Source organism: Pan troglodytes, chromosome 7, assembly GCF_028858775.2.
Source record: "Pan troglodytes isolate AG18354 chromosome 7, NHGRI_mPanTro3-v2.0_pri, whole genome shotgun sequence".
Taxonomy (NCBI): Eukaryota; Metazoa; Chordata; class Mammalia; order Primates; family Hominidae; genus Pan; species Pan troglodytes.
The window spans coordinates 50,493,900-50,509,908 of NC_072405.2; the positions used below are offsets into that span (position 1 = coordinate 50,493,900).

At 48.9% G+C, this 16,009-nt stretch overlaps 1 protein-coding gene across 4 annotated transcripts in view; it reads right to left on the reverse strand.

Moving 5' to 3' along the window:
* The window catches only part of PLAT (plasminogen activator, tissue type), a 32,574-nt gene extending 17,178 nt beyond the window's left edge, over positions 1-15,396 (reverse strand). The window contains exons 1-3 of one of the 4 annotated variants that reach the window (XM_063816300.1): positions 15,216-15,396; positions 14,366-14,417; positions 845-942 (exon numbers count right to left, since the gene is read on the reverse strand). In XM_063816300.1, the coding sequence (XP_063672370.1) occupies positions 845-916 (72 nt within the window). In that variant the 5' untranslated portion in view covers positions 917-942; positions 14,366-14,417; positions 15,216-15,396. Of the gene's footprint in view, positions 1-844; positions 943-13,592; positions 14,418-15,215 lie in introns of those variants that run through there. The other 3 variants (XM_528120.8, XM_063816301.1, XM_003311700.6) reach the window with 3 other exon arrangements.
* Positions 15,397-16,009: the final 613 nt, after the last annotated feature.

The following is a 16,009-nucleotide window of genomic DNA, read 5'->3' on the forward strand; positions in this document are numbered from 1 at the left end:
CTGAGATTACAGGTGTGAGTCACTGTGCCCTGTCCTGCATTGTCTTTTATAAATACAGTCCACTTTGTGTATCTGCAGGTTCCATGTCTGTGGATTCAACCAAAACAGAAAAATAAAAAATAATAATATAAGCTGGGCTTGTGGCTCACACCTGTAACCCCAGAGTTTTGGGAGGTCAAGGCTTAAGCCTAGGAGTTTGGTGCTGCAGTGAGCTATGATTGTGCCATTGCACTCCAGCCTGGGTGACAGAGTGAGACCCTGTTTCCAAAAAATATATAAATAAATAATACAACAATAAAAATAACACAAATTTAAAAATACCTTATAACAACCATTTACATAGCATTAACATTGTACTAGGTATTATAAGTAATTTAGAGATGATTTAAAGTATACAGGAGGGTGTGCATAGGATATGCAAACTCTACACCATTCTATATGAGGAACTTGAGTATCCCTGGATTTTGGTATCCTTGGGGGTCCTGGAACAAATACCCCATAGATATGAGGGACAACTGTACTTTATGGATTAATGTGAATACATTCTTTAAAAACAGCTGCAAAAAAAGGCAGTCACAGGCAGGGAATGGAATGTTAATTCCGCTTACTCAGGTCAAAATAAGTGCCTAGGGCCCAGCTACACACTGGGCCCCCAAATACAGAGTTTGCTGTACAGAAGGGAATGTGTGCTATGTGCTCCACAGCAATGCCAGCCCCTCGTCCCTGTGCCTCTCTGCTCCCTGACAGCATTCCCACCTCCGTGGCCCAGATGGACACAGACCCCTGGAGCCTCTGGAAGCATCGCAGCCTTGAGGAGCGGGACACAGGGATCCTGGACACCAACCTGGCTGGGCGAAACGAAGACTGCTCCACACAGCAGCAGCACACAGCAGAGCCCTCTCTTCATTGCATCCATGATTGCTTCACAGCGTCCCTTAAATTCTGGAAGGAGAGAAAAAACAGCTTGATCACGGGGTGCGAGAGGTCCATGATGGCAACAGAGGAGGATAAGCCGCAATGTTGTCCTGTCTGGCTTCCTCCAGTGCCAGCCCCGCGGGAGAAACGCCAGACATGCATCTAGAAGAGGATTCTAGAAACTACGTATTTTTTATTGTTGCAAAATATACATAACACAAAATTTACCACCTTAACGATGTTCAGTGCACAGTTCAGTGGCATTAAGCACGTCATATTGCTGTGCGGCCGGCCGTCACCACCGCCCATCTCCAGAACTTCTCCATCACCCCTAACTGAAACTCTGTAGCCATTAAAGAATAACTCCCCATTCCCCTTTTCCCCAGCAGCCACGCTGCTACTTTCTGTCTGTATGAACCTGACTGCTCTACATACATCCTAGAAGTGAAATCAGACAGTGTTTCTTCTTTTGCGACTGGTTTGTTTCACTTTGCAAATGTCTTCAAGGTGCATCCATGCTGTAGCATATCCTTTTTTTTTTTTTTTTCTTTTAAGATGGAGTCTCGCTCTGTCGCCCAGGCTGGAGTGCAGTGGTGTGATCTCGGCTCACTACAAGCTCCGCCTCCCGGGTTCATGCCATTCTCCTGTCTCAGCCTCCTGAGTAGCTGGGACTACAGGCGCCTGCCACCATGCCCGGCTAATTTTTGTATTTTTAGTAGAGACGGGGTTTCACTGTGTTAGCCAGGATGGTCTCGATCTCCTGACCTCGTGATCCGCTCGCCTTGACCTCCCAAAGTAGTGGGATTACAGGCGTGAGCCACCGCGCCCCGCTGCCTTTTTTTTCTTTTTCCTTTCTTCTTTCTTTCTTTTTTTTTTTTTTGAGACAAGGTCTCGCTCTGTCATCCAGACTGGAGTGCAGTGGCATGAACATGGTTCACTGCAGCCTTGACCCACCAGGCTCAAGAGATCCTCCTGCCTCAGCTTCCCAGAGCTGGGACTTCAGGCATGTGCCACTGTGCCTGGCTAAGAGACAGAGAGAGAGAGAGAGAGAGAGTGTGTGTGTGTGTGTGTGTGTAGAGACAAGGTTTCTCTATGTTGTCCAGGCTAGTCTCGAACTCCTGGGCACAAATGATCCTCCTTCCTCAGCCTCCCAAAGTGCTGGGATCAGGCGTGAGCCACCGCGCCCAGCATTTTTCCTTCCTTTTTAAAGCTGAATAATACTCCACTGTGGGATAGAACACATTTTGTTTATCCATTCGTCTGTCAATGCTGGGAGATAATTTTGCCCAGAGATTTCTGTGGGCTGAAGGGCTAGACCATTTCTGAGACATCTTGGCAGCCCAGAGACCACAGCGCTCTGGCTTGGTTTCCTGGAAGGGAATTCCTGCCCTGGGCTTGACTGGATGGAGCCGCAGTCATGTCCTCTTGGACTTCTGCAGCGGAAGCCATTGGGATTTTATTGCCAGCACATCATAGAGCCAGCCTGCCTTAGACTGCTCAGGTTCCTCCACGCAGGATGGAGCCTACTCCCCTGCCTGAGGTTCTCCCCACAAAGCAGAGGCCCCCCAACCCAACCTCCACGCCCACCCCCACCCCCACCGCTCTGCCAGAACATCCGTCTCCTTTTTCATAGACTGCAGCAGATCCGGCAATGTGCATATTTGCGGGAAGGAGGGGAGGCAAATGATGTTTGGTCGGAAGACTCAGATCTTCCTGGACCCCAGAGCCCCAGTTTCCATCTGCCTCTCCTCTGTGATCCTGCCCTCGGCAGCTAAAAGTAGGTTAGTCGGCCGGGTGTTATTTTGTGGTCTGGCGGCCTGTTCCCTCCTTCATCCACAAAAATTAAAGCATGGCATTTCTTTCCCTGACTCATTTCCCTTCGGTCACAACAACTTCAGGTCCCACCCTCCCCCTCCCCCTCCCCCGAGCGTGCTAGGGGCCTGGAGGCACAGGGGCTTCCAGGCCTTGCCTCCCTGCCTGGGTCCGGCTCTGGATCTTTGATTGTTACTTTGAAACGAACTCCCCCGTGGGAGGTGCTGATCACCCTCCTTGCCTCGCTGCATTTCATGCCTGACAGATTCTCCTCGGGCTCCTGTGTCAGGCAGAGGAGCTTAGGGAGAGGGCGAGGGAAGCCTGCAGGAGGCTCCGGGTACAGCAATTCCAATGAGAAAACACAGGTCAGAGGGAGGCTCGCCAGCGTGGCATCCTCTTAGCCTCCCTGCACCTGTCCCATCAGGAGGAAACAGAAGTGCCATCTCCAGCCTTTGAGCCCGCAGTGCCCAAGGTCTCCCTGGAGTGCGCTCTTTGGGTGTCCCTTTCTCCCCGGGAGGAAGCAGCTGTGCTACTCCCTGGCTCCAGGCAGTTTCAGAAGAAAGGGAGTCAGGAGCCGAGGCCACCCAGAACAGGAGTGCGGGGTGGAATCTTCTCATCACAGAGACTTACTCCAGATCTTCTCTTTCTCAGCTTTCCTCAAATTTCCTGTTTCTCAAAACTGCCCAAAATTCCTCTTAAATTCCCCTTTTAAATTTTATCCCATTACTTAATCTTGTAAAAATAGCTCGTGTGAAACTCCCTCCCCATTTCTCCTTGATGTTCATGTATCTCTAGGTTGCCCCACTCCTTACTCTTAAGCAAGACCCAAGGATGGTGAGAGCTCCCACCTCACAGGAATTGTGAATGAAACAGCAAACGAGTGAGTACAAGGAACTTGACCTTCTTCATCATGCTGTCCACACCACCCAGCCCTCTCGATAGGCTCCTGCACCCCAGCCTGGGATACAGTTTGGGTGTTTTTTCCAGATGCCCACCAAGTTACTTCTTTATTTCAAGAACTCAAAGTCCTTCCAAACGGAATGCAATCCCAGATGCCGGGAAACTGCAATGTGAAGAGTGCAGTATGGACACGTTGGCATTGCCTGGGAACATCCCCCTTTCTGGATAACTAGGGGTGGGGGGACCAGATGGAGGAGGAGCACGACCTAGGGCTGGTCCACACATACCACCCGCTGCATCATGTTCAACCCTTTTGCAACTGAACGGTCTGAATAAGAGATAAGAGAGCAGGAGTATATTTTTGTCTTTGCTCCTGAGAGAGTTGGAGACTTGTCTCTTCTCTTCCTTGGCTTCCCTGGGCCTTCCTGCGCCTTGAGCTGATTCAATGCAAGTGAATCTCACCCCAGCAGGGCGATAGCTCTGTCCGCATCACACAGAGGCGATTCGAGCAGCTGAAAAGGCCAAGTGGGGTAAGAGATGACAAAGAAATGAGTCATCCGGCCAGCAGAAAAACAGTGCAGTCTGAAAACAAGAAAGAGAGAAGAGAGGGAGGAAAAATGAGTCCTTGTTTCGCCTTCGCTGAAGAGGTGGGCGTCGAGGTCTGGGGCCAGTGACGGGATGCAGAGCAGAGTGAAAGCCAGAACAATGGACTCAGACTCGGGACCGCAGGGCGTGGCTGGGATGGACTTTGGGCCTCACCAAAGGGAGGTCCATGAGTGCTCTGGCGAGACCCGGGTGAGAGATGACATTGGCGGAAGGGATGGAAGAGGCTCATTTTTATAAATAGAAAGACTTCTAATTTTGTTCTGTGTTATCTCCCTTTTGCTATATTTAGTAGCTTCTCAGGATCATCAAAGAACTGAAAAAAAAAAAACAGGCAAATGAGAAGAAGGAAGGAAGGGGGTAGGAAGGGAGACACAGAAAGGAAAAAAAAGAAAGGATGAAAGAAAGGAAGGCCCCAAGGTTGGCTGACTTTTGCTGGGCTGGAATCCAGAATCACTGTATGAGAGGAGAGGTGGAATGCTGGTCCCCAAGACCCCAAGGTCTAGCCCTCTCAGGCCACCTTAGCACACAAAGTTGATTTTTGCAGATTTGCAAAAGGTACCCTCTCTGTTGGATGAAGTTCAACAGTCTCAGGGCATGGCAGGTTGACAAAGAATCTGTGCAAATTAGAAAAAACAGAGTCCGTGGGTTGGCTGATAGAGTGCAGCCCGGATCTGAAGGATGTGTGTGTAGGCACCTGTGTGTAGGACACAGCCAGCATATCTGTGCTCGGCCAGCCCTGTCTGCTTCCAACCTGCATGTGCATCCTGCAGAGCAGCTCTGACCTTCCTGCCTGGAAGCCGTGTTTGGTCTGTTGGCGGTAGCAACCAGAGTGACTCTGTTCCCGGGCCCTGCCAAACAACCTGTGAATGATGACTGTTCTAGGGGAAAACGGGAACAATAGTCTGGTAACCAGGAAGTGGGGTACCGTGCTGTAAGCTCACTTTCCTGGGAGATGTACTGTTTCCCAGAGCCAAGGATGCATGCCGTTTTGGCTGAGAAATTGATGATCATGCCAACCAGAAAGGTGGTGTTCATTTCTATGGTGGCCACATGGGGAAATGATGGTCGATGGGCACCAGTGAGTAACTGATTCTGGATTGGGCACAGCCCCTGGAAAGGAGGAGGCCAGCTGGAGGAGGGACAGGGGAAAGTCAGTGGGGTGCTGTCTCAGTGCCTGTGTATTACATCCCCCTCTATCTGCCTCTACCGGCCCCATCTTCCCTCCATAAAAACCAGCTCCTAGGAAAGGAACTAATCAGCTTGTTCGCATAAGGTAAAAATGACTGAAAAATAATTAATGTGCTGTCCTTCCAAAAAGCATCTATATTTTGAGACATAAAATCTCCTGCCAGCAATGCAAAACCAAGTGGGCTGGATGCTCCAAGGTTGCCTCCGGTGCTGACATCCTGCGGTTTCTGTTCTGTTGTGAGAACATACGACATGGGGAGTGTCACATGCAGTATAAACTGGGAAACTCTTACAAATGGCACTATAGTTCTATTGTTTCAATTACATAGGAAAGCGAGGCCACATGAGGTGTTTCACGCCTGTAACCCCAGCACTTTGGGAGGCCAGGGTGGGAGGATCACTTGAACCCAGGAGTTCGAGATCAGCCTGGGCAACACAGTGAGACTCTGTCTCTGTTTATTTTAATATAAAAACATTTAAAAAATAGATTATATGGCCAGGCACAGTGGCTCACACCTGTAATCCCAGCACTTTGGGAGGCCAAGGCTGGCAGATCTCTTGAGGTCAGGAGTTCAAAACAAGCCTGGCCAACATAGTGAAACCCCATCTCTACTAAAAATACAAAAAAATTAGCTGGGCATGGTGGTGGGCGCCTATAATCCCAGCTGCTCAGGAGGCTGAGGCAGGAGAATCGCTTGAACCCAGGAAGCGGAAGTTGCAGTGAGCCAAGATTGCGCTACTGCAGCCTGGGCGACAGAGCAGGACTTCGTCTCAAAAAAGATTATACAGAAAAGTGACTTGCAATAAAGGAACTGTACACATGTAGTCAATCAATGAAATTGCAAACAGTGCAGTCGCTCCAGATGTTAGTGAACTGGAGAATTATAGTCTGTACTCTTGCCAGCAAGAAGAAGGCAGAAATGTGAGCAAGCTAGAGGAGGAGGGAAATTGCAAGGGAAAGACAAACGTAAATTGATACTATTATCAAATGTTGCACCATGTGCAAAGTTTGCTACATTTATCTTTGGTCAAGGAGATTCTTAGGCTATTGTTGCTTAGCAAAAGGTCTCTCTGAAAACCTGAGCAAGAGAAAGTCAGTCTTCAAGAGTACCAATACCCTAAAATTACTCATGGATTTAAAACAACACACTCTCCACTGCCACCCCTGCCACAACCACCATAGCCCAGATGAATGCCAACAATTAAGAAAAGAAACGGCCAGGATTCCTTGGACCAGCAAAGGCACGTTTCTAGAGCAGGACGAGAGCTGAAGTGAGATGCTGGGAGAGGAACTAGCCTTGGAAAGGGTGGCGTGCTCCCACGAAAGCAACCCTTTGTTCGGGACAGGAGCTTTGAGCCTGGTAGCTCTCATCCCACTTCTCCAGGCCCTGCATAGTACAGAGGCCATGATCTCAGAATAAAAACCACTTTCAAAAACTACCATCACATAAGTAATTCTTAACTTTTCGAAAAGGTGATTTTCTATAGGCTAAATGGTTATTTTCCCTCTCTTAACAGAACTGTTTATAACTAGGGGAGAAGAGAGGAAGAGTCTGTTTCTTATCTAATTTCACCAATTCCAGTGAAGTGAAGAGTATAGCATCCTCTCAGAGCTGGGTGTGGTGGTTTGCACCTGTAGTCCTAGCTACTCAGGAGGCTGAGGCAGGAGCATCACTTGAGGCGAGGAGTTCAAGACCAGCCTAGGCAACATAGCAAGACCCCATGTCTTCAAAAGAATAGAATATTTTCCTGGCAGACCCTGCCCCCCACCCATCAGAGCAGAATTTTCTCCAAAACATCTTCCAAATGTAGGCATATGGCCTGTGTCTAAGCTATATGGAATTAAACTCAGAAAAAGCTACAGCAGGCATGTCCAGCTGTCATCTCCTCAATGCTCCACCCTCTGCCTGGTAATCCTGGTTATTTGGGAGTGGGGAATTTTGGTTGTGGGTCTAGGAAAACAGAAGTCTATCCCGCCTCCTCCCACAATCAAAACAGAAGAAACACTGTCCTAATACACTTAGATCCTTCTGAAGCAAACACAAGGACCACCTGGTGAAAACTAAATCAGTCAGTGCAATAAAATGTTAACCGCAAAGTCTGCATCTAAACAAGCCCTGAAATCTAAAGTGAATCTAAATGAGTGTCATCTTCCGTGATGAAGGTCGTTCGTTCCTCATGTTCCTTCCACTCCCTAAAGCAAACATCACCACAAGGTAATTAAATACGCAATGATTTGACAATTCTCCAGCCCAACTCCACATTTCAACACACTTGAATTAGGAAATACTGATCAGAAACTTTCATTGTATCATTATATGACTTTACCCACATTTTACTGGCCTTAGGTGAAAGTGACATTATTGTTGCCTGAGAAATGTACACATGGATGAATGCCACTCACTCAACAGATATTTGAGTAGCTTCTACCTTTCCAGGCACAGAGTTTACTAAACCCTTTCACATCCATTAAGTCATTTGAGGCAATATTATTACCTCGTTTTTACAGATGGGAGAACTGAACTTCAAAAAAGTGTAAGGGGCTGAGAGCAGTGGCTCACGTCTGTAATCCCAACACTTTGGGAGGCTGAGGAGGGTGGATCATTTGAGCCCAGGAGTTCAAGATCAGCCTCGGCAACATAGGGAGACCCTCGTCTGTACAAAAAATACAAAAATTTGCAAGGTGTGGTGGCTCACATCTGTAATCCCAACACTTTGGGAGGCCAAGGAGGGTGGGTGGCTTGATCCTTGGAGTTTGAGACCTCCCTGGGTAACATGGCAAAACCCCATCTCAACAAAAAAATACAAAAAATTATTTGGGCATGGTGGTACATGCCTGTAGTCCCAGCTACTTGGGAGGCTGAGGTGGGAGGATGGCCTGAGCCTGGCAGTTTGAGGCTGCAGTGAGCTGTGATCATACCACTGCACTCCAGCTTGAGACAGAGCAAGATCCTGTCTCAAAAAAAAAAAACAAAAACAAAGTATAAGCGTCGTGCTGTACAGTGACACATCTTGTGAGAGTTGGCATCAGGAGTCAAGCCCAGGAGACACAGTTCTCTTACCCCAAATCTAACACTCTTTCCACTACTCCTCACTGTCTACGTGACACCCAATTGTGACTTTTTTTTTTTTTGAGATGGAGTTTCATTCTGTTGCCCAGGCTGGATTGCAACGGTGCAATCTCAGCTCACTGCAACCTCCGCCTCCTGGGTTTAAGCGATTCTCCTTCTTCAGCCTCCCGAGTAGCTCAGATTACAAGTGTGTGCCACCATGCCTGGCTAATTTTTGTATTTTTAGTAGAGACAGGGTTTCGGCATGCTGGCCAGGCTGGTCTCGAACTCCCAGCCTCAGGTGATCTGTCCACCTTGGCCTCCCAAAGTGCTAGGATTACAGGCGTGAGCCAACACGCCTGGCCATAACGTTCTTAATGTGTTCCACATGGTATATGACAGCAGAATGCCACAAAGAAGGGGCGTGGTCACTGGATTCTCAACCTGGAAATCTAACTGCATTTACAGCACACATTCTGTGTGGGCAACTCACTCTCTCTGAGCCTGTTTCCTGGTTTTTGTCATGGGCTAATCATTTCCGTCTTGCTGAATTGTAAGGTAATTGGAAAAGAAGCAGGAAAGTCCTTCCCCCACACCTGGTTGCACGGCAGGAGTGACCTGCACCTACTGTCATGAACATCCTTCCTCAACAAAAGCACTGAGGCTTCCCGCTTCTCCCTGGAACAACTTGAAGCTGCTGACGCAGAAGAGATGCCACGCTTCATGGGGTCCTCATGGATCCCCGTTAATACTGAATACTGCTTCCTAGATCATCCGACCACCTGTGTTAGCCTATAACCAATTCTCTGCAATTGATGTAGAATTTTGTGCCTTCATCTGTGTTCGTAGAACAGTATCAACAGGAGCCATTATTTCCTGAATACAGGATGATGTCTTTAATCTGGTTTTTAATCTGCTTTTTTATTTGCCTTTCCCACACCATGCATGCAGAGGCCACTGTGGACTCCCAGCAGAAGCCAGAACTAGCAGCTGAGATGAGACAGCTGAGACATCAGGCCATCTCTATTGATAAGGCCCATCTGACCAAGCCACACTATGAAAGTCAGAGGCATCATGTGAGAGAAATAAGGAAATTGGAGCTTCCCAGAAAAAAACCCTTCGCTTTCTCTCAGTAGCCCAGGTGTTAGACACTGGCTCTTGCTACAACAAGATAAAATACAACAGGTTTCTCTTTTTGGTGAACATGACAGAAAGAGAATAACCAGCAGAAATCAAGTTGACCAGTAGTCTCTCTTTCTTATTTATTTGTTTTGAGACAGGGTCTCGCCCAGTCACCCAGACTGGAGTGCAGTGGCGTGATCACAGCTCACTGCAGTTTCAACCTCCCTGGCTCAAGTGATCCTCTCACCTCAGCTTCTCAAGTAGCTGGGACTACAGGTGCGTGCCACCATGTCTGGCTAATTTTTTTTTTTTTCATTTTTTTGTAGAGACAGAGTCTTCGCTATGTTCAAGACCCGGGCTGGTTTCAAGCTCCTTGGCTCAAGCAACCCGCCCACCTCGGGCTCCCAAAGTGCTGGGATTACAGGCAGGAGCTGTGTGCCCTGCCTCTGTTAGCTCATCCATACTGGGTTATCGGGTTTAGCATCCCCTCCCAGTCCCTGTCCCCTGCCTTCTGGAGACTCAGCTGAAATAAAAACTGCCCACATCAAGAGTCCCATCTATGGCGCTGGAGAAGCTGCAGGGATGTCCTCCTCCCAGCGCCTACCAGACCCCCACCCTGCCCCCCCAGCCCTCAAGCACCCACATGAGCTGCTTCTCTGTTAAGCATTCACAGACAATGATCTACCCGTGCTATATATTCACCATCAACGTGTATGGAGCACCGGCCGTGCCCTGGTGCAGGCTCTGGTGATGCAAAGACACAGCTCTTATCCTGAAAGAGCTCATAGTTAGGAAGAGGCCTGATGAATAACTAGACGCTCAGGGTACAGCAGAGCAGTGCCATACCACGCAGCAGGGTGGGGACGGGGGTGGGCTTGGAGTGGAATGCGGAGGAGGTTGTCCATCCCAGGCTTGTTGAGGTGGGGGTGGTCAGGCAGGCTTTCTGGAATGCATAACACAGAAGCTGTTCCGGGAACACACGAAGGAGTTGGGCAGACAGTGAAGGGGTCTGCTCCAGACAGAGCACATCCCCACAGCTTGGATCTGGGCCACAGCAAGCACAGAGCCCCCTACCCATCAGCACAGCTCCCGACAGCAGGCAAAGGTGACAGTTGCCCCCGGGCTCTGCTGCCAGGGTGTCCTGGGAGGACATGTGCTTTGGAATCTCTGAGTGTTCTAAGGATCTAGGGGCCTTTGTAGGAGTCCAGCATGGATTCTCTAATGCCTAGCTGTATGTTAATGGAATAGTTGTGACTACATAAAAAAAACAAAAGGCTCTCAATACACAGGTCTCCTGGTATCTGGGTTCAGCCTAACCCGGAAGTGATCACTTCAGAGGCTCCAGGTGGAATCAGATCTTCTGATCAATCCTCAAAAAAACTTCCCTAAGCCACCAGTGCGTGTGTCAGGAGCATCGCGTGGTCACCCATGCACATCGACTGGGCCTGTTAGCCAAGTCGCTGCTGGGTCTTGGCCATTGGTGTGTGCAATTCACAGCCGGGCAGCTGCTGCAGACACCCAGTCATATACTTGTATAGGAAGAACAGCTGGCTAGCATTTCCTGGCAGCCATGATCAGCACCACAACTCAGGCAAAGTTGAGTTCAAAAATGTTTCTAAAACACTTGCTGTGTGCCCAGCACCTGTTTCATCTTCACTCTGTCACAGGTGTTATTTTTGAGTGGATCAAGAATTGGGTTTATCTGTCCCTCTATCCCATTCTACAGAAGTTTCCCAAGTGGCATACATAGAAAATATTTTTTGAATATATAATATGCAAAATATCACTAAGAGGGACTGGGCACAGTGGCTCTTGCCTGTAATCCCAGCATTTTGTGAGGCCATGGCAAGAGGGTGGCTTGAGGCCAGGAATTTGAGACCAGCCTGGGCAACAAAGCAAAACCCTGCTTCTACAAAAAAATTTTATAATTAGCTGGATATGGCAGCATGCCCCTGTAGTCCTAGCTACTTGGGAGGCTGAGATGGAGGATCACTTGAGCCCAGGAGTTTGAAGGTTCAGTGACCTACGATCACACTGCTGCACTCCAGCCTGGGTGATGGAGTCAGACCTTGTCTCTAAATATATATATATATATACCCACACACATACACACACACACACACACACACACACACACACACATATACAAACACATATTGCTAAGAGAATGTGCTGTCTTTATACGTAAGTAGAAAACTGAGCCACTATCGGAAGACCATGTGGCTTGACTTAGGGTTGGAGCAGGGTGGATGAGCTTTAAATTTCTTTCTAGCTCTAATTTTCTTTGAGTCTAAATCATCCTCACTCTTTTACCTGGTTTGATGTGAGACCCACCATGTGGTTTTGTGAGCTGCTTGACTAGGACGAGGTTTATAGCCTGACACTATAGACAGAAATTTTCTCCCGTATATACAAAAGAAATGGCCCCAAGAAGGAATGAGCAGAATGCACTGGTCCCTTATTGTCCGTCCCAACAATCTCATCAAAGCAGAAGCGAAAATCACTCAGAGAAAGTAAAAAATTTATTCTGAGATTGCAGGTGCATAATGCCAAATAATCAAAGAAAAACCTGTCTGGGCATGGTGGCTCACGCCTGTAATCCCAATACTTTGCGAGGCCAAGGCGGGCAGATCACTTGAGGTCAGGTGTTCAAGACCAGCCTGGCCAACATGGTGAAAACTTAGCTGGGCGTGGTGGCGGGCGCCTGTAATCCCAGCTATTTGGGAGGCTGAGGCAGGAAAATCGCTTGAACCTGGGAGGTGGAGGTTGCAGTGAGCCAAGATTGTGCCACTGCACCCCAGCCTGGTGAAAAAGCGAGACTCCATCTCAAAAAAAAAAAAGAAAAGAAAAGAAAAGAAAAATTGGCCGGGCATGGTGGCTCATGCCTGTAATCCCAGCAGTTTGGAGGAGGAGGGCAGATCACGAGGTCAGGAGTTCGAGACCAGCCTGATCAACATGGTGAAACCCTGTCTCTACTAAAAATATAAAAATTAGCCGGGCGTGGTGGCTTCAAGTGACACTACCAAGGTATGAAAGGAAAATAAATCTCAAGACCCCCAAATCACTAAGCCAAAGGGAAAAGCCAAGCTGGGAACTACATGAGGCAAACCTGCCTCCCATTTTATTCCTACATAAGACAGCTACAAAGATAAAAGGCTACATACCTCTCTCACAATTTACCCACAAGGAAACTCCCTGTGGACTTCAAGATCTTTACCCTAAAACAGTTCTGCTGAACTTCACCTTGGCAATGCAAATGGGTACAGGACAAAGGACAGAACTCAAAGTCATCCCTCTGCTCACCTGAGACAAACGCATATCTGATTGCTTCCTCTGCCCTATTGTTTTTGTAAAAATGAAGATTCAGGCCAGGCATGTTGGCTCATGCCTGTAATCCCAGCACTTCGGGGGGCCGAGGTGGGTGGATCACCTGAGGTCACGAGTTCAAGACCAGTCTGGCCAACATGGTGAAACCCTGTCTCTACTAAAAATACAAAAATTAGCCAGGTGTGGTGGCAGGCGCCTGTAATCCCAGTTACTCAGAAGGCTGAGGCAGGAGAATCACTTGAACCTGGGAGGTGGAGGTTGCAGTAGCCGGGATCATGCCATTGCACTCTAGCCTGGGCAAAAAGAGTGAAACTCCGTCTCAAAAAAAAAAAAAAGTAGATTCACTGAGCCAACTAAGGCATAAGTGACTCTTCCTCTGCCCCCCTCTCATATGTAAATTGGGTATTCAGTGAAAGGCTGACAAAGACTCAGAAGAATGAAGCCTTCTCTTATCTACCTATGACCTGGAAGCGCCTACTTCGAGTTGTCCTGCCTTTCCAGACCGAACCCGTGCACATCTTACATACATTGATTAACGTCTCATGTCTCCCTGAAATGTATGAAACCAAGCTGCACCTTGGCCACCTTGGACATATGTCCTCAGGATCTCCAGAGGCCGTGTCACATGTGTGTTCTTAACATTGGCAAAATAAACTTTCTAAATTGACAGACCTGTCTCAGATACTTTTGGGTTCACAAAGGAGTGCCTGGCTGTTTTTTGGAATCCTTTGAAATCTACTGGCCGCTGGCTCTGCTCAGCAACGTCAGGCCCTGGGGGAAATCAAAGCCTCAGTGAACTCAAAAACCAACAAAGGGGAACTGCTATTCCCAGCTATTCCCTGGCTGCCTGGACTGTCCCAGGCCTGTGATGAAGCAGGGGGAGCCGCAGACACTGGGAGAATCCGATGCGAGTCATTTTGAAATAAACCGAGCTGGTCTTGGGGAGTCGGGCAGAGAAGGAGCACTTTGGAGACAAGGGCAGCTTTCATTTGCTCCTGAGATTTTGATCTGGGGCTTTATCATTTGATCCAGAGCTTGGAGGCTGGCGTCTTTGAGAACATTTTAGGTGGAATAAATGGGTGGGCAGGATGGAGCTATTCATATCTCAATACTCACAGTGTCCCTGCCAGTGCTGGAGTCCGACTCTGCCTGCACAGGAAGCACGCACCCAGCAGCTCATGCTGACCGTCATGGATTGAGTCTAGATCCCAGAATGAGTGTTCTTGCCACAGCAAGTACTGCTAGGAAGTCACCTTTGAGGGGACTCCACCTGACAATGGTATTTGCAAGACCGCTTCCCGGGACTGCAATGCACACGCATACACACACACACGACATTTTTTCTGTCATCAAGCAGCTACAGGAGACCACCATATTATTCCCAATTGGCCACCAAACGCATCCTTGTTACCACACTTCTTTGAGCTTGAGTTGTCATTAGTTACCTGGGACCTCGGCGTGTTTTCGTCTTCCCTCCTTCCCTTCCTCTCTCCCTCCCTGTGAGGTTAAGAAAATAAAGATAATAACAGTGAAAATCTGGAGAACCCCACATGCTTCCTGCAGAGTGCTTTAGGAATAAAAGACATTAATGTCAGTTTTTTCCCCTGTAATTAAAATGTCCTTTAAGGAGGACTGCACACTTGACTGATGCACCCTGGGCAAAAAGCCAGAGGGCCAAACTGACCTGTGGAGACTCGTAGGGGTGGCACCTAGGGAGGAGATCAGAGGCATTTCTCTATCCCACGGGGTAATGTGGGGTGTGAAAGCCACCTGCTTCTCTCTCCCAGCACCTAGCAAATAGTGCTCTGGAAGTAAGTCCCCCTCTGCCCCATCCACAGCCTCAGTTCCTTCCTGGGGGTTCATCGGGGGAGGGAGGAAACTAGGGGACCCAGAGGGCCCTCCCAGCTGTCACAGGCACGTGTCCCAAGGCAGCCGATTTTCCTTTTATTGCTTGCTCATCTTGAGGTACTCCCATAGGCTATTTGGGGCTTTTCTGTATCGTTCTTTTCACTTTCCCCTTTACTCTGTCAGCAGAGGCTTCTCCAATGAATGCAACCTCCCTAGTCTCCCTTTCCCCGACTGCCTCTCCCCTCCAAAACACTCCAGCCTATCCCAATCACATGCAAATGCAAACAGACATCTCCCCTCTGGAGTGGATTCTAGCGGATCCTCTAGTTGCCTGAATTACAAAGTTGGTCCCTTGGTTAAAGCATTCCTTCACTGGCTCAGCTTGCTGGAAAGACTTTAAAGAGAAAGAAGAGGAGACAGACCCCAAGGCACAGAAACCCGACCTACCACGGCTTGCTCCTTCCCTTTCCTCGCAGAGGTTTTCTCTCCAGCCCTGGACTCCTGTAGGATCTCAGCTCTGAGCTCCCCACAGCTCCGGCCTCCTTTAAGTTTCCAGGCAGGGGGTGGGGTCGGTGGCCCCGGCTGGGCGGGTTTCTGTGTGGCGGGAGGATGCTCAGTGGACAGGGCCATGAGGGAGCTGAGGCGGGCCTGTTTTTATAAAGCAGGGGGAGGAAGTTCACGGTGGAAGCAGCACAGCCCATCCTGGCTTCGGGCCAGGCTGATTATTCACAGCCGTGATGTCATTGAATCGCAGGAATTTGGAAGTGGGATGGGACCTTAAGAATCATCTTCCTTTAGAGTCCTAGTGTCCCAGGCTTAAAAGGGACTTTCAGGACCCTGTGATGACAAGAAGTGTTTCTAATTCTAAAGGCACCAGGTTGGGGCTGGGAGTGGGGTGTCTTCTGGAATCTGTGGCTGTAGCTCTGGCCTCTCAGGACATGAGAGGTTAAAAGGACTGGAGGATGCACAAGGATTGGAACACTTTGTGTGGTGGCGGGAGCTCAGGGGAGTAGCCACTGAGAAGGCAGGACCAGCCTTGGGCTCACCTGCGGTAGGAGGTGCCCCGATGGGGGTTTGCTCCAGTAGGCATCTTTGGCCCTGCTCTGTAATTTTAGGGAGAATCTTTCTCTTCTTTGTAAAGTGCAGGGCTGCAGTAGGTGGCCTCCGGGGACTTTCTGGCTCCAGCATCCCCTTGAATGGGCCCAGGGAATATACACAGGGCCTTGGGGCCAACATGCCTG